The sequence below is a fragment of the Coregonus lavaretus genome, assembly GCF_964263955.1.
Source record: "Coregonus lavaretus genome assembly, chromosome: 13".
NCBI classification, from domain to species: domain Eukaryota; kingdom Metazoa; phylum Chordata; class Actinopteri; order Salmoniformes; family Salmonidae; genus Coregonus; species Coregonus lavaretus.
In genome coordinates, this window is record NC_140000.1 from 3,253,148 (window position 1) to 3,270,923 (window position 17,776).

The 17,776-nt window shown below is 45.7% G+C and overlaps 1 protein-coding gene across 1 annotated transcript; it reads left to right on the top strand.

The window, feature by feature from the left end:
• Window positions 1-2,046: 2,046 nt before the first annotated feature.
• LOC311139079 (uncharacterized protein) lies at window positions 2,047-17,542 on the top strand (the record flags this gene model as incomplete). Its single annotated transcript, XM_084173959.1, has 16 exons — window positions 2,047-2,143; window positions 3,098-3,216; window positions 3,997-4,113; window positions 6,336-6,380; window positions 7,235-7,261; window positions 10,733-10,804; window positions 11,287-11,349; window positions 11,448-11,474; window positions 11,631-11,711; window positions 12,051-12,131; window positions 14,134-14,230; window positions 15,112-15,248; window positions 15,395-15,514; window positions 15,645-15,786; window positions 16,601-16,703; window positions 16,856-17,542. 16 exons carry the CDS (start codon window positions 2,047-2,049, stop codon window positions 16,923-16,925), a joined length of 1,398 nt encoding a protein of 465 aa, XP_084030085.1. The 3' UTR covers window positions 16,926-17,542.
• Window positions 17,543-17,776: the final 234 nt, after the last annotated feature.

Consider the following 17,776-nt stretch of genomic DNA (forward strand, 5'->3'; position numbering starts at 1 on the left):
GCCCACTCCCTTGGCTGAGAAGCAACCCCACACACTATTGGCATGACACAGGACTGATGGTAGCGCTCACCTTGTCTTCTCCGGACAAGCTTTTTTCCGGATGCCCCAAACAATCGGAAAGGGGATTCATCAGAGAAAATGACTTTACCCCACTCCTCAGCAGTCCACTCCCTGTACCTTTTGCAGAATATCAGTCTGTCCCTGATGTTTTTCCTGGAGAGAAGTGGCTTCCTCACTGCCCTTCTTGACACCAGGCCATCCTCCAAAAGTCTTCGCCTCACTGTGTGTGCAGATGCACTCACACCTGCCTTCTGCCATTCCTGAGCAAGCTCTGCACTGGTGGTGCCCCGATCCCGCAGCTGAATCAACTTTAGGAGACGGTCCTGGCGCTTGCTGGACTTTCTTGGGCGCCCTGAAGCCTTCTTCACAACAATTGAACCTCTCTCCTTGAAGTTCTTGATGATCCAATAAATGGTTGATTTATGTGCAATCTTACTAGCAGCAATATCCTTGCCTGTGAAGGCCTTTTTGTGCAAAGCAATGATGACGGCACGTGTTTCCTTGCAGGTAACCATGGTTAACAGAGGAAGAACAATGATTTCAAGCACCACCCTCCTTTTAAAGCTTCCAGTCTGTTATTCTAACTCAATCAGCATGACATAGTGATCTCCAGCCTTGTCCACATCAACACTCACCTGTGTTAATGAGAGAATCACTGACATGATGTCAGCTGGTCCTTTTGTGGCAGGGCTGAAATGCAGTGGATTTTTTTGGGGGGGATTAAGTTCATTTTCATGGCAAAGAGGGACTTTGCAATTAATTGCAATTCATCTCATCACTCTTCATGACATTCTGGAGGATATGCAAATTGCCATCATAAAAACTGAGGTAGCAGACTTTGTGAAAATGTATATTTGTGTCATTCTCAAAACTTTTGACCACGACTGTACACAGAAATATACTGAACAAGAATATTAATGCAACATGCAACAATTTCAACGATTTTACAGTTCATAGAAGGAAATCAGTCAATTGAAATAAAATCATTAGGCCCTAATCTATGGATTTCACATGACTGGGCAGGGGTGCAGCCATTGGGAGAAAGGTCCACTCACTGGGGAACCAGGCCCAGCCAATCAGAATGAGTCTTTCTTCAAAAAAGCACTTTATTACAGACAGAAATACTGCTGATAATTCAAGACTTTAACTTTCATTTATTTAAATTGATACTGGCGTCTATATTGCTCCCCTGCCATGCCCAAGATTCAAGTGCCTCTTTGTAAATGCCTGGCCATTCATTTTGCTGCAGAGGCTGATAAAACCAATGGGGTGGTCTAATCGATATATATCCTCAGAGACCGATGCTGTAGTGAATGCTGTGTGACACTATTCATTGCGTATCCATGTGGTGCGTAAACCTTATTTTTCTGATAATAATCGTATAATCTAACAAATGTGTTGGATTATATTTTTTACAGTGACAACCGGTCACAGGTGTATTTGTGATTTGCGTGCATTCATGACAGAACCGTGTTTATTTTTCCTTGTCTTGTGCGACATGTACAAGGTCATCTACCTTGTGAAATTATGTTCTGTTTATTTGCTACAGTTGTGAAGTGACCACATAGTATTTATTTATACAGTGGTCATCAAGAGGCAAGTGTTTGTACTGTAGAGAGTATGGTCTTTCCAATGTCATTCCGGCCATGTAGTATATTTTGTAGTCTTGTATCCGTATGAGCGGAGAGGGAAACGATTAAGAAAGGCATCCCTTGCAGTAGTAAGATTCTAATATTGTCACAAAGGGCAGCTGACAGGCTGCCTTCTGTAATTTTAGTGTACACTGATGCAGGAGTGGGCAATGGTTGGCAGGCACCCCCCTCCTAAAGGCGCAGGGATACTGAGAGAGAGAGAGAGAGGGAGAGAGAGTCAGAGAGAGTGAGAGAAAGTCAGAGAGAGTCAGAGAGAGTGAGAGTGGAGTCATTTTGCTGTGGCTCTTCAGTAAACCCAAGTTAGAGACAGACAGGGTATTGTATTTACAGCAGCATGATCCTCATCACATTTGGACTCTATCTTCCACTATTGTTTTGTTATGTCCTGTCTCAGTCTTCTTTCCTGGACAATATTCTCTCATTCCCAGCAGGTAAGAGAGCCAGCCGTGTGTGTGTGTGTGTGTGTGTGTGTGTGTGTGTGTGTGTACATGCGCACACTCATGCATGTGTGTGTTTATATGTGTGTCTGTGTGCGTGCAGGAATATGTCATGCATGGTTTTGACAAGCTGCAGTCCGACCCTGGGTAAACTCAACATCATGTCTTATCACGATTGTCTCTGCACTTTGAAGTGTCTGTTGCTGTGTATTTTCCTGTAATTTATGGAATATGAAATGCTGTCAGAATGGAAATGTCTCTATAAATAGCGTCTGTCTACAGTTCCTGACAGGGAGGAAGGCATATGGTGCCTCATATCTGTATTCAGCCAGAGCCGGGAGCAGCTCTCTCCAGTGTGGATGCCGTGATGTCACTACACTCATCATGTTACTGTCATGTTACAGTTCCCTGTGTGATTTCAGTTCTTATTATATTCTAGTTATTATTTGTCTGATTTGTAGATGTATTTCAGTTTTTGTAGTATATACCTATATAGATACCATGTGTAGCTTCTAGTGTCTGCAATAACCTGCCAGACAGTGCATTTCCATACATTTACAGATTACTTTCAGTTCAGCTGATGTTTGTTGTGAAGGGGAGGATCTGCTGATTGAGTGGATTTGAACTAGGCAGCTGCAACACCAGTTCTTTGGCAATGCCCCTATGCAGGAGATTTTCCTTTATGGCTTGTTAGTGAGGTGTTGTCTGGTCTCTGCCTCAACAGGACGCAGTAACATACAGATTATTATACACACCTTACCATACACTTTGATGCTGTTAGAAATAAGCAAACATTGGGTTTTCTTTAAGCCCCTTCAACCAGTTTTGACACTGACTCTATTCGTTTAATTTCCCACTGATGTCTACATGACAAACCCCCTCTGCGGGGTCGGTGTGTATTTACTTCCCATGTGACTGACTTACCATACTGTCCACTACTTTCCCCAGCTCTCCAACAACAACCTGCCTTGGACCAGCAGAGGAAATTCAACCCCTGCTGTTTACTGAGTCCGCCCCCGCCCCCCCTGTTCCCTCCTCCCCCCTCACTGTGGCAACGCGGTGGTCATGTGAGTCCAAAGTCATGTGACTTGTCCTTGTGGAGTGTATGATTGTTGATTTGTCCTTGGGTGCTATCCAAACCTCACTCCCTGGCTATGTTCCAAATTGCACCCTTTTCCCTACATAGCGTACTACTTTTGATAGGGCTATGGTCAAAAGTAGTGGACTATAATGTATAGGGAATAGCGTGCCATTTGTGACTTAGCCTCACTCTTGCCCTCCTCTGCCCCTGACTAAGAGCAGTAGGGATTTCTGATGATAGAGTAGGTGTGTGCAGGAAGCGATGGATTAACTGGTCTCCCACCGAGTGCTGACTGCAGATCAGGGTTGATGAGGGGATACGACCTTAGAGGGTCCTCTTAGAGATACAACCCTCAGCCTATCCTGTTAGAGGGTCCTTAGAGATACAACCCTCAGCCTATCCTGTTAGAGGGTCCTTAGAGATACAACCCTCAGCCTATCCTGTTAGAGGGTCCTCTTAGAGATACAACCCTCAGCCTATCCTGTTAGAGGGTCCTTAGAGATACAACCCTCAGCCTATAGCCTAGACTGTAAACTCAAGAGGAGTGATGACCAGGAGTTTACGCTGAATGATTGTGTACAATCTCTAATTCAAACTGACAGATGACATGACACACAGCTGTCATTTTGATTGGCAAATAGTGTATAAGTGATCCACAATCTTAATTGTACTGTAATTGTACTTCAGTACCGCAAATAACTACTGATCATTTTATTATTAAATAAAGCAATTATTAAATGGAAGTGTTTTTGTTTGATTGGTTTAGAATGAAGAGTCCGATAATGGAGGAAAACATGGTGAAGATCCAGATCCAGGGACGGAGCTGAAAGGTCCCACCTGTGTCCCAGGCCCCCCAGGCCCCGATGGACCCCCCGGTCCTCAGGTAGGTAAACTTATCCACCCCGCAGCTGTCTCATGTTAACATTGTCATCCCGCTGGCTTCATCACTTTGTCTTTATAAGCCAGATATTTGGAAGAGTATTTAATCAGGGCTTATCAGGTGGACACCTCAGTTAGTTGCCTGAGCTTCCTTACTTTTCAGAAATGGCGGTATACAGGTGTTGGGGGTTGGCTATGTCCTCTATAGGCCCCTAGCAGCGCTTTACCATCTGAGACCCGTGTGAGTTCCTTCTCCTCCCTTCCTGTTGTACCTCTAGAGCTGGAGACAGGGACGGGGATGGGGACGGGGACGGGGACGGGAACGGGGACAGGGATGGAGACGAGAACGGAGACGGGAACGGGGTCAGGGACAGGGATGGGGACGAGAACGGAGACGGGAACGGGGTCAGGGACAGGGACGGAGACTGGGACGGAGACGGGAACAGGGATGGGGACGGAACGGGGATGGGGACGGAGACGGGGACGGAGAATTGGGATTACATGGAGCCCTCCAACACAGCATCCCATTAACACTCCACATTTAGACACGACGCAAATAGACTTTTTCCACTGGCTGCCACGGCTCTCTGTCCCTCCACACACCATTCTTAGAAACATCCCAAACAGCCCGGTCTGCTTGGAAAGGCATATTGAGTGGAGGGAGTACATTCCTGTATCGCCTTGTATACACAACAACCTGGTTAGGCTGCATGTGATTCATTTCCATGTGTTTCTGTGTGGAGGGTGGGTGGGTGGTGGTGGTGTTGCTGTGTGGAGGGTGGGTGGGGGTGGGTGGTTGTGGTGTTACTGTGTGGAGGGTGGGGGGTGGTGTTACTGTGTGGAGGGTGGGTGGTGGTGGTGGTGTATCTATGTGCGAAGGGTGGGTGGTGGTGTTGCTGTGTGGAGGGTGGGTGGGTGGTTGTGGTGTTGCTGTGTGGAGGGTGGGTGGTGGTGGGTGGTGGTGGTGGGTGGGTGGTGGTGGTGTTGCTGTGTGGAGGGTGGTGGTGGTGTTGCTGTGTGGAGGGTGGGTGGGTGGTGGTGGTGTTACTGAGTGGAGGGTGGGTGGTGGTGGGTGGTGGTGTTGCTGTGTGGAGGGTGGGTGGGTGGTGGTGGTATTACTTTGTGGAGGGTGGGTGGTGGTGGTGTTGCTGTGTGCGGAGGGTGGGTGGTGGTGTTGCTGTGTGGAGGGTGGGTGGTGGTGGTTGGTTGTGGTGTTGCTGTGTGGAGGGTGGGTGGGTGGTGGTGGGGTTGCTGTGTGGAGGGTGGGTGGTTGGTTGTGGTGTTGCTGTGTGGAGGGTGGGTGGTGGTGGTGGTGTTGCTGTGTGGAGGGTGGGTGGGTGGTGGTGTTGCTGTGTGCGGAGGGTGGGTGGTGGTGTTGCTGTGTGGAGGGTGGGTGGGTGGTTGTGGTGTTGCTGTGTGGAGGGTGGGTGGTGGTGGTGTTGCTGTGTGGAGGGTGGGTGGGTGGTGGTGTTGCTGTGTGGAGGGTGGGTGGGTGGGTGGTGGTGTTGCTGTGTGGAGGGTGGGTGGGTGGTGGTGTTGCTGTGTGGAGGGTGGGTGGGTGGTGGTGTTGCTGTGTGGAGGGTGGGTGGGTGGTGGTGTTGCTGTGTGGAGGGTGGGTGGGTGGTGGTGTTGCTGTGTGGAGGGTGGGTGGGTAGTGGTGTTGCTGTGTGGAGGGTGGGTGGGTGGGTGGTGGTGTTGCTGTGTGCGGAGGGTGGGTGGTGGTGGTGTTGCTGTGTGGAGGGTGGGTGGGTGGTGGTGGTGTTGCTGTGTGCGGAGGGTGGGTGGTGGTGTTGCTGTGTGGAGGGTGGGTGGGTAGTGGTGGGTGGTGGTGGGTGGTGGTGGTGTTGTAATGTAGCAGATCCTATAGTAATCCCAGAGTCCTATAAATTGCCAATTGCCTAGATGGCATTCTGTCAGGGAGAGGAGAGCATGGTTAGCAGACCCTTCAGATTGTTTTTCACATCAGTATTCATGCACAATTCATGCACAATTTAGCCTATACAGCATGGCACCAGAGTTAGCTGACTGCAAATGAAGCTAACAAGCACATTTAGTGTCAATATTGATCCTGTACCTGCTAATTGATATTACAGGATATTATGAAGGGAATTCAGAATATTATTGGGATTGTAAATAATCTGTCGATTGCCCCCCCCAAAAAAATTTTTTTATAATAATAACATGTTCTAATTGTTTATATATCTGATTATTGTTGACCTTCTACAGGGTCCAGCTGGGCTACCAGGTCTGAAGGGACCAAAAGGAGAAAAGGTAAGTGTCATTTATAAAATACATTTTTTTTTTACATTAGATGTTTAGTGACTGATTGAAAGTTGTCATTATACGAAGAGGAAAGGGCTTGTATGAAAAGCACTAGTTATAACTGTATGTCTCTGTCTCTGTCTCTGTCTCTGCCTCTGTCTCTGTCTCTGTCTCTGCCTCTGTCTCTGTCTCTGTCTCTGTCTCTGTCTCTGTCTCTGTCTCTGTCTCTGTCTCTGTCTCTGTCTCTGCCTCTGCCTCTGCCTCTGTCTCTGTCTCTGCCTCTGCCTCTGTCTCTGTCTCTGCCTCTGCCTCTGTCTCTGTCTCTGTCTCTGTCTCTGTCTCTGTCTCTGTCTCTGCCTCTGCCTCTGTCTCTGTCTCTGTCTCTGTCTCTGCCTCTGCCTCTGTCTCTGTCTCTGTCTCTGCCTCTGTCTCTGTCTCTGTCTCTCTGTCTCTGTCTCTGTCTCTGTCTCTGTCTCTGTCTCTGTCTCTGCCTCTGTCTCTGTCTCTGCCTCTGTCTCTGTCTCTCTACCTCTGTCTCTGTCTCTGTCTCTGTCTCTGTCTCTGTCTCTGTCTCTGTCTCTGTCTCTGTCTCTGTCTCTGTCTCTGTCTCTACCCCTGTCTCTGTCTCTGTCTCTGTCTCTGTCTCTGCATCTGCCTCTGTCTCTGTCTCTGTCTCTGTCTCTGTCTCTGTCTCTGTCTCTGTCTCTGTCTCTGTCTCTGTCTCTGTCTCTGTCTCTGTCTCTGTCTCTCTACCTCTGTCTCTGTCTCTGTCTCTGCCTCTGTCTCTGTCTCTGTCTCTGTCTCTGTCTCTGTCTCTGTCTCTGTCTCTGTCTCTGTCTCTGTCTCTGTCTCTGTACCTCCAGGGAGAACTGGGACGACCTGGACAAAAGGTGAGGGCGTCCATTGATCATTCTATTAGCTCTGCTAAGTGGATTTGCTCAAAAATGAGATCCAGTCCCTTCTCAGTCTGTCTGGTGGGCTGTAACTCACGTCCCCGCCGCCCGCCTGTCCGCCCGCTGCCTGGTTATGAACATTATGAAATGCAGAGGAAGACTAGCAGCACAACCTTGCCAGGATGCTAGGATAGCTAGGACACAGAGAGAGCCGCTGAGATAGAAGATGTATAGAAGCATTCTGCTGAGTTGGAGTGGAGAGTGGATGAACCTCCCACCCCGTCCCATGTCTCCTCTAACAGATGGGGAAGTATTGGTCACCCTGTTAGCTCCTGAAATCCATCCAGCTTCACTAGGCCCTGTTCAGGAGGGTGCATCGTTACAGCACCTTCACATAGAGATGTGTTGCATAGAAAATAGATGATTGTAGGTCGTATAGAATAGGGAATTCGAACTCACTCTATCTATTTGATTTATATCTGCAACATTCTGAACATTTAATCCCTCCGAATACACCCCCACTTTCCTGTCATGTGGTCCATCCCCGTTCCCATTGGTATTGGAGGATGGATCCATCTATACGTTCACTGCCCTGCTCTGTGAGCTGCGGGGCTGGCTGTGTGCAGCAGCAGCATTGCAGTGCAATTTAGCTTAGTGCTCGAGCCAGACCATAAATCATTTTATTTCCCACAAGCAGCGGGCCTCCTGTTCTATATGCGGCCTATCATTTCATTAAAGAGGGCAGAGTGACAGCCCTTGTTAAAGTCCTTCTCTCTCTCCACATGGCGGACCAGGGTAAAAACACTACACAGGTTGTCATGTCAACATCCCCACCAGCTCATGGAATTCTCTGTAACCATTCAGAACAATAATGTTTGTAACTCATGCTACATGTTACTTCTACTTTTACGATATTACACACGAAAAGATGATACTGCACAGTACACAGTTTACATGGAGAGCTGCTGATTCATTCAGTTGAATGGTTGTGTTCTAGCGTCTTGTATTTTTGTTTTTTTTGTTTATGACGCTAGGTCAGCTGGTAATTCTTTATATGGCCGTCTTCATGGCCTGTGTTTTCTAGTCAGTTCAGAACTTCTGGTCTGGTTAAAGTAGTGTTTTAAAGGTTCTGATATGGCTCAGCTATTCTCACATATACCCTATGTACCGTACACAGGAGGCTGCTGAGGGAGGACAGCTCATAATAATGGCCTTAATGGTACAAATGGAATGTCATCAAACTAATGGAAACCATGGAAACCATGTGTTGGATGTATTTGATACCATTCCACTGATTCCACTCCAGTCATTACCATGAGCCCGTCCTCCCCAATCAAGGTGCCACCAACCTCCTGTGGTACTATGTGTGATAACTGTAAAAGGTATGCTAAATCAGTCGTTCCCAAAGGGGGAGTACTGCAGGGGGTCTGCAGCCAGATCAAAAAAATATATCATAATAATAAAAATAACAAAAATCTATGAATATTGCTAGCAACAACAGCTTAAACGAATTTTGCACAACCGATCTGTGAAAAGAGTTTAGACTAGAGGGTGCAATTTATGTTCTTAAGCGTTAGACGCACAACATGGGCCGGGGAGGCTCACAGGGATATTGGTATCCACAGTACTCCATCAATAATACATTTGTTTAACTAAATTCTTATTTTATTCCCCCAAATTGTTGTTTTGAACATGAGTGCACTGTAATTTAAGCCAAAAACTGCAACATGGCAAAATGTGTAGAATTCACTGTTGATTTCGTCACATTTTTTAGATTTAGTTTTAGTCTTAGACCTACATTTAATTAGATCAAGTGTTAACAGGCGATAGCCGACACCTCATAGCTGATGTTTTGGCGGTGTCAGAGGTGGAACTGTGTTAGAGCTGTCAAATCAGTGAACGGCAGCTACTCATGTGGTCATTGTCACGAACATCCGTTCCACTGGCGTTAGTAGTTCAGAATGAGAATGTGTAGGCTATATAGAAATGACACTCACATTGAAAATCATTCAACTAAATAATGAGGATTTACACAGACTGACCAGGTGAATCCAGGTGAAAGCTATGATCCTTTATTGATGTCACTTGTTAAATCCACTTCAATCAGTGTAGATGAAGGGGAGGAGACAGGTTAAAGAAGGATTTTTAAGCCTTAAGACAATTGAGACATGGATTGTGTATGTGTGCCATTCAGAGGGTGAATGGGCAAGACAAAATATTTAAGTGCCTTTGAACGGGGTATGGTAGTAAGTGCCAGGTGCACCTGTTTGTGTCAAGAACTACAATGCTGCTGGGTTTTTCACGCTCAACAGTTTCCCATGTGTATCAAGAATGGTCCATCACCCAAAGGACATCCAGCCAACTTGACACAACTGTGGGAAGCATTGGAGTCAACATGGGCCAGCATCCCTGTGGAACACTTTCGACACCTTGTAGAGTCCATATCCCGACGAATTGAGGCTGTTCTGAGGGCAAAAGGGGCTGCAACTCAATATTAGGAAGGTGTTCTTAATAAACATTATTGTTTCTAGTTGAGGTTAGTTACAAGTGTTCTGGCTTCGCATCAGTTCAAAAAAGATTGAAGAATGACTGAAGAGACCACCTGGGAGCTGTGTGGGAGAGCCGGGCAGATCAGCCAATCAGATTGAAGAATGACTGAAGAGACCACCTGGGAGCTGTGTGGGAGAGCCGGGCAGATCAGCCAATCAGATTGAAGAATGACTGAAGAGACCACCTGGGAGCTGTGTGGGAGAGCCGGGCAGATCAGCCAATCAGATTGAAGAATGACTGAAGAGACCACCTGGGAGCTGTGTGGGAGAGCCGGGCAGATCAGCCAATCAGATTGCGCAACTGAAAGATGTCAACTCTGCCAATGAGAGGGTTGCATGAAATATTCTGCATTCATGCTCTGATTGGACAAAACAGATGAAAAGGAGCTTCATTTCAAATTAAATGTCCATTAATCTCACATGGAATTCTCGTCTGGCCACATTTTTGTCAACTAAAGTTAAAACGAATTTGTTACAGTTATTGGTTTTTTTTCCAGGGCATCTCGTCTCGTTATCGTCATAGTTTTAGTCAGGAAAAATAAGTTGTTGACAAGTATTTTTCGTCATAGTCATTGTTGACGAAATGTACACTTGTTGTACTAGAATTGCAAGAAATTAGCTTTAAAATGTTATCTATGCCCAAAGGCAAAATGTGTAGAATTGCAGGTAATTAGCTTTTTTTCTCTGACGCTAAGAGGGGGGCCTTTAAAAATGTGTTTCCCGTTGCCCAAGACTTGAAGTCATAGTAAAACTGCTTGTATGCTATTTGTAGTGCACTCTAAAGTAGGACTTGCATTCTGATATTATGAGGGGTCCCCGATTAATTTTCTATCACAATCCCCCACGCAAAACATAATAATGTGGGATCCTCTGTGCTAAATGACCGTATAATGTGTTAAATTATGTTGTGGCCCATCAGGGTCGGACGGGGCCTCCAGGTCTCCCGGGGCGCCAGGGACCAGCCGGGTGGCCAGGACCAAATGGGCCCAAAGTGAGTAAGTCCTATTTCATAGTGCCCATATATCAATATGGTATTTTACCGTACCATAGTATGGTGAAAAAAATAACATTAAAAAATGGTATGTGTGTTCCTGTACGTACAGGTGTTAGATCTTAATTTGGCCTGTTTCGTCACAGGAGTAAAATAATCCTGCAGCAGGAGGATTTGATTATTTTCTAACGAGAAATGAGAATAGTTTTGATAGGCTACAGTAGACTATATATTAGGATCTAGTAAGAGAAAGAGAAAGGGTTTTCAGTGAATTTATGTAAATCACGAGGCTCATTTGAATTTCCTACGGTGCAGGAAAATTCTCTGCGACAACAGAGTGATCAAATTAAGATACCACGTCTGTATGATATGATGTGTAAAGGTAGATGAAGACTGTGTTATCAGAGCCATGTCTCTGTGTGTGTGTGTGTGTGTGTGTGTGTGTGTGTGTGTGTGTGTGTGTGTGTGTGTGTGTGTGGCAGGGGGAGAAGGGAGATGGTGGATTGATGGGATTACCTGGAGTAAGAGGACCTCTTGGACCTAAGGTCTGTGAAGCTTCATCTTTCCCCGAGAAAATTGTCTGATTTCAACCATAAAGTTATTCATATTGTCTATACTTCAGACTTCTGATCTTCCTTCCTAGGGTTTACCCGGATACAAAGGAGAAAAGGTGTGTGATTACTTCAAATGTGTTAGACTGCTTTCTTTTATTCTATTACATTACATAACCATATCTCAGTTCCACTGGGTTGGTTCAACAACACTGTTTGTCTGTTTTCAGTGTTTACAGTTGGCTGTACAGTTGTTTTGTCTCCTGTCTCATCAGGGTTCCCGTGGTGACCGTAGTGAGGCTGGGAGGAAGGGAGACAAGGGCACAATGGGCTTCCCTGGAATGCTTGGACAGAAAGTGAGACATACATCTTGTGATCTCTTGATCTAGACATTATCTGATGTTTATCAGCTGCTGGGGTTGATGTGGAGGAGGAGGAGGAGGAGGAGGAGGAGGAGGAGGGGGGGAGCAGGTGAAGGAGGAGTGGGAGTAGGAGCGGGGGGGGGGGGGGGGGGCAGGAGGAGGTCATTGTAGGTGAAGTGTAGTGGAGGTTCATTGAACAACAGGATAGAACCAGAATCAACTGGCCCTCCATAATAACTCAATAACACAATTCTAAATTGGACCACAGTTATTTATATGATGTACCAGTATATGTTGTTATTGATGGAGTGCTGTGGTTTGTTATGTCTTTAGGGTGAAATGGGTCCAAAGGGAGAACCTGGAATCTCAGGGAATAGAGGACCGACGGGCAGACCAGGGAAGAGGGGCAAACAGGTGAGATATACTTTATTAAACAGGTGAGATATACTTTATTAAACAGGTGAGATATATTCTTTATTAAACAGTTGAGAGATATACTTTATTAAACAGGTGAGATATACTTTATTAAACAGTTGAGATATACTTTATTAAACAGGTGAGATATATACTTTATTAAACAGTTGAGATATACTTTATTAAACAGGTGAGATATATACTTTATTAAACAGTTGAGAGATATTCTGTATTAGGATCTTATTTGGATCTTAATGATGTAAAACAGTGCCTTGCAAAAGTATTCATCCCCCTTGGCGTTTTTCCAATTTTGTTGCATTACAACCTGTAATTTAAATGGATTTTTATTTGGATTTCATGTAATGGACATACACAAAATAGTCCAAATTAGAACTTGTTTCAAGAAATTCTAAATAAATAAATAACGGAAAAGTGGTGCGTGCGTATGTATTCACCCCCTTTGCTATGAAGCCCCTAAACAACATCTGGTGCAACCAATTACCTTCAGAAGTCACATAATTAGTTAAATAAAGTCCACCTGTGTGCAATCTAAGTGTCACATGATCTGTCACATGATCTCAGTATTTATACACCTGTTCTGAAAGGCCCCAGAGTCTGCAACACCACTAAGCAATGGGGCACCACCAAGCAAGCGGCACCATGAAGACCAAGGAGCTCTCCAAACAGGTCAGGGACAAAGTTGTGGAAAAGTACAGATCAGGGTTGGGTTACAAAAAAATATCAGAAACTTTGAACATCCCACGGAGCACCATTAAATCCGTTATTTAAAAATGGAAAGAATATGGCACCACAACAAACCTGCCAAGAGAGGGCCGCCCACCAAAACTCACGGACCAGGCAAGGAGGGTATTAATCAGAGAGGCAACAAAGAGACCAAAGATAACCCCGAAGGCGCTGCAAAGCTCCACAGCGGAGGTTGGAGTATCTGTCCATAGGAGCTGGGCTTTACGGAAGAGTGGCCAGAAAAAAGCTATTGCTTAAAGAAAAAAATAAGCAAACATGTTTGGTGTTCGCCAAAATTCATGTGGGAGACTCCTCAAACATATGGAAGAAGGTACTCTGGTCAGATGAGACAAAAATTTAGCTTTTTGGCCATCAAGGAAAACGCTATGTCTAGCGCAAACCCAACACCTCTCATCACCCTGAGAACACCATATTTTTCATCGGCAGGGACTGGGAAACTGGTCAGAATTGAAGGAATGATTGATGGCGCTAAATACAGGGAAATTCTTGAGGGAAACCTGTTTCAATCTTCCAGAGAATTAAGACTCGGACGGAGGTTCACCTTCTAGCAGGACAATGACCCTAAGCATACTGCTAAAGCAACACTCGAGTGGTTTAAGGGGAAACATTTAAATGTCTTGGAATGACCTAGTCAAAGCCCAGACCTCAATCCAATTGAGAATCTGTGGTATGACTTAAAGATTGCTATACACCAGCGGAACCCATCCAACTTGAAGGAGCTGGAGCAGTTTTTCCTTGAAGAATGGGCAAAAATCCCAGTGGCTAGATGTGCCAAGCTTATAGAGACATACCCCAAGAGACTTGCAGCTGTAATTGCTGCAAAAGGTGGCTCTACAAAGTATTGACTTTGGGGGGGGGGGTGAATAGTTATGCACGCTCAAGTTTTCAGTTTTTTGTCTTATTTCTTGTTTGTTTCACAATAAAAAAATATTTTGCATCTTCAAAGTGGTAGGCATGTTATGTAAATCAAATGATACAAACACCCAAAAAATCAATTTTAATTCCAGGTTGTAAGGCAACAAAACAGGAAAATGCCAAGGGGGGTGAACACTTTCGCAAGCCACTGTATCACATGCTGTTAGAAGCTGTGATTAAAAAAAGTTTTGCCGCTCTTTGAGCAACATACTGTAACTTCAAATCACTATGATGTGGTGACATGTTTTGACCGCTGAAGGTTTACCATATGTTTGTCTGTCGATGTTTTTACATGTGTTGTTTATCTTGTCTGATTTATCAGGGAGGGAAGGGCGACAATGGGATTATCGGCCCTCTAGGTCCAGCAGGTCCTCAGGGGCCCCCCGGCCACCCTGGTCCCCCAGGTCTGCCAGCCTCAGGTAAGGACCTCTCCACCACCTCCTCCATCGGCTCTTCCATCTGAGCTTGGCTGCTTTAGAGCCAGCTGTAGGGCTAGGGAGTGTGGCTGGGCTAACATGCTAATCTGTTGCCAGTCTGTAGATGCATGTTGAGTGTGTAGCTGGATGAATTCTAGGGAAGAGCATTGAGTCAGATTTAGAGTTATTGGTTTGTTCATTGTTGGAGGCTCTGCCCATTTTCTGGACTCTGAAGGCTAGTTTATCAGACCTAGATTATTAAACCTGGTCCTGTAATAAAAAGCATGCCCAATGGAGAATCTCACTGGAAAGTACATTTGAGGTTTAATGTGCGGTTTGGAAATCGTCCATATGTCCTGTCAGTGTGAGAAGCTTCAGGGATGGGTGTGAAGCTGTAGGCAGGCAACCTCCCGTGTCAGCATCTGCGAAAGGAAGCAGACATTAAAACACAGCAGGAGGTAACACCAGAGAGCTTATTTAGCTTCAGAGGAACCTGATCCCCCCCTTTCTATCCCCCCCCTGAGGTGAAACAGATGCCCAGAGGGGGTGGGGTGGCAGGGGGACACTGGGATGGGACGGATGATGAAGCCATGACATCATGTCCTTAAAACGGATTCATAGAGGGCCAAGAAGCTCCTTACATATTTACAAACATTATGTCACCATGTAATTAAACTGTGACAGCCGGTGTCTTGTTCAGGTTTCTGCTCAAATTGAGTTGATTGCTTTACCAACTTGATAGATAGACAAGGGGGCCCGGATAGTGCATTTATAACATACAGTCCCTGTGAATATGGTACTCTGTGCTTGTGTAATGTGTACATCACTTTTGTACATATGCCTACATCGATAATATATGATCTAAAGATGTATTTCTTGTTCAGGACTCTACGTGGTCGGAACGAAAGGTGAGAGGGGGCTACCAGGTCTTCCTGGAACTTGCAGCTGTAACTCTGTTAGTATTAACAGCCCACAGTTTGATGAACATAGTTCCAGGAGCGACTACGCCAAAGTGCCAGCGGTGAGCATGCAACACATGATCAACATTATTGCGAATCATAAACTTGCCTCAGCTAAGGCACTTGATAGACCAAATTAGTCTTTGTTGTCTCACCCAGAATGAGTCTTTATTGTGTCTCACCCAGAATGAGTCTTTGTTGTTTACAGATATTTGTGGTAAACAATAAAGAAGAACTAGATCGTCTTCATACGGACAACGCCCTAGCCTTCCGGAAAGACCAGAGATCACTTTACTTCAAAGACACCAACGGATGGCTGCCGATTCAGGTACCTCACCCGATGCACTATCTTCTAAACGTGATATGTCTAAGTGCTTACAGTATTGCCTGGCGAGGTTCATCTTTAAGTTACAGTTTTATTTAATTTTCTTTGTTTTAGTTTCTAATCTCTGTAATAGACTCCTTTCTTCCAGCTGACACCGTTCCAGTCTACGGAGAACGCTCCGGAACAGGAGGGTTACTGTGGCGACGGGATCGTTCAGATTCCCAACGGGGAGGAATGTGACGACGGGAATAGGATTGTCACCGACGGCTGCGTCAGTAAGTCACGTTATCATAGTGGATGAACAAGATCTGTGGTTTGGTTCTGCCGATGGTTCCGTTTGTTGGAGCCTGGAGTTGTGGGTTCGATTACCGCATGGGAAGTTGATTTGGATGAAGTAACTTACTAAATGATAATGCTATTGATGACATACAGAAGCACCGGTCTGGTTTGGATGGCAATTTATCTGTCTCTCTGTCCGTGTCTCTGTCTTTCTCTCTGTGTCTCTCTCTCCGTCTCTCCATGTCTCTGTCTCTCTCTCTGTGTCTCTCTCTCTCTGTGTCTCTCTCTCCGTGTGTCTCTCTCTCCGTGTCTTTCTCTCTGTGTGTCTTTCCCTCCTTGTCTCTCTTTCTCTCTGTGTCTCTGTCTCTCTCTCTGTCTCTCTGTGTGTCCCTCTCTCCCTGTGTCTCTCTCTCCGTGTGTGTCTCTCTCCGTGTGTCTCTCTCTCTGTGTGTCTCTCTCTCTGTATCTCTCTCTCTGTGTCTCTCTGTCTCTCTCTCTCTGTGTGTCCCTCTCTCTGTGTGTCTCTCTCTGTGTGTCTCTCTCTCCGTGTCTCTGTCTCTCTCTCCGTGTCTCTCTCTCTCTGTCTCTCTGTCTCTCTCTCTCTGTGTGTCCCTCTCTCTGTGTGTCCCTCTCTCTGTGTCTCTGTGTCTCTCTCTGTGTGTGTCTCTCTCCGTGTCTCTCTCTCTGTGTGTCTCTCTCTCCGTGTGTCTCTCTCTCCGTGTGTCTCTCTCACCGTGTGTCTCTCTCTCTCTGTGTCTCTCTCTGTTTTTCTCCCTCTCTGTTTCTCTCTCCATCTCTTCCTCCTGACAGAGTGTAAACATGCTTACTGTGGAGATGGTTATCGTTACGACGGGGCCGAGGAATGTGATGGAAAGGACTTTGGCTATCAGACATGCAACTCATATCTCCCAGGGTTAGTAGGACTACTGTCTTGATCCATTCTTGTCTGCTTTTCATATCTTACTGTATGTAACCTCATAACTGTGTGTTCCCTATGGAGCAGTAACACTGTCTGCCATTGTCATGATTAGTTGACAGAGGGTTCTATTTCTCCTTGATTCCCAGGTCTTATGGTCGTCTCAGATGCACTCCGTACTGTGTCATTGACTCTACAAACTGCAATTATTTCACATGAAGAGGAACCTGGACACAGCAGTGGGATCCTTCATGTCTTGTTTGCTTTGGCACTAAACAGGATGTCGGTAATGCAAAAAAAAAAAAAAAAAAGAAGAAAGATCAACAACAACACTGCAAACAAGAGACTCAAAAAGGAAGTGGTGACAAACTGGACTAAACCTGACAAAATGACTAAAACTACACACACTAACTCTGTTGAATCGCTGCTGAAGCCATGTAGTTCCCGAGGAGGTGGGGGTGGCGAGTAAAATGCCCCCTCACCCATTCACAGGAAACGCACAGGACAATTTCACTTTGTCTTAAATAAAACTCAACCCAAGACTGAAGAGGCTCCGCCCACACCATACCTGATAGGACCAGGGCCTGCCGCTGAACGAGAGGCGGTCAAATGAGAGAAGTGACAGACAGCCAATAGGAGAGCTCTGAGAAAGAGAGAGAGACTCGTGGGTGGAGCCGGAAGCCATATTTACCTCGACGTAGCACTGTTAAAGAAAAGAGAACCAGGTCTGGACAATCAGAAGCAGGATGCTGTGTATTTTACTGCAATGTGAATGACGTAATATAGCATTTGCATGAGGCTGAGATTGCTGTGTGACCATGGCAACAGATGTCACTACCTAGGCATGTTACCAATCACAATACTTACTATCGTTGTCATGAGCTTTGTGCTGTGTATATATAGTAGGTAGACGTCTCCAATTGTACGTAGGGAGTATATTGTATGTTATAATTTCACTAATCAGGACAGGAGGGGCATGTCATAATGATACTGTATTCAGGAGGATTCTGAGAGCCTTGTTCAATAGAGGCAGATCTTAAGCCTTGTTCTGTATGTTCTTAAGAGGTAGA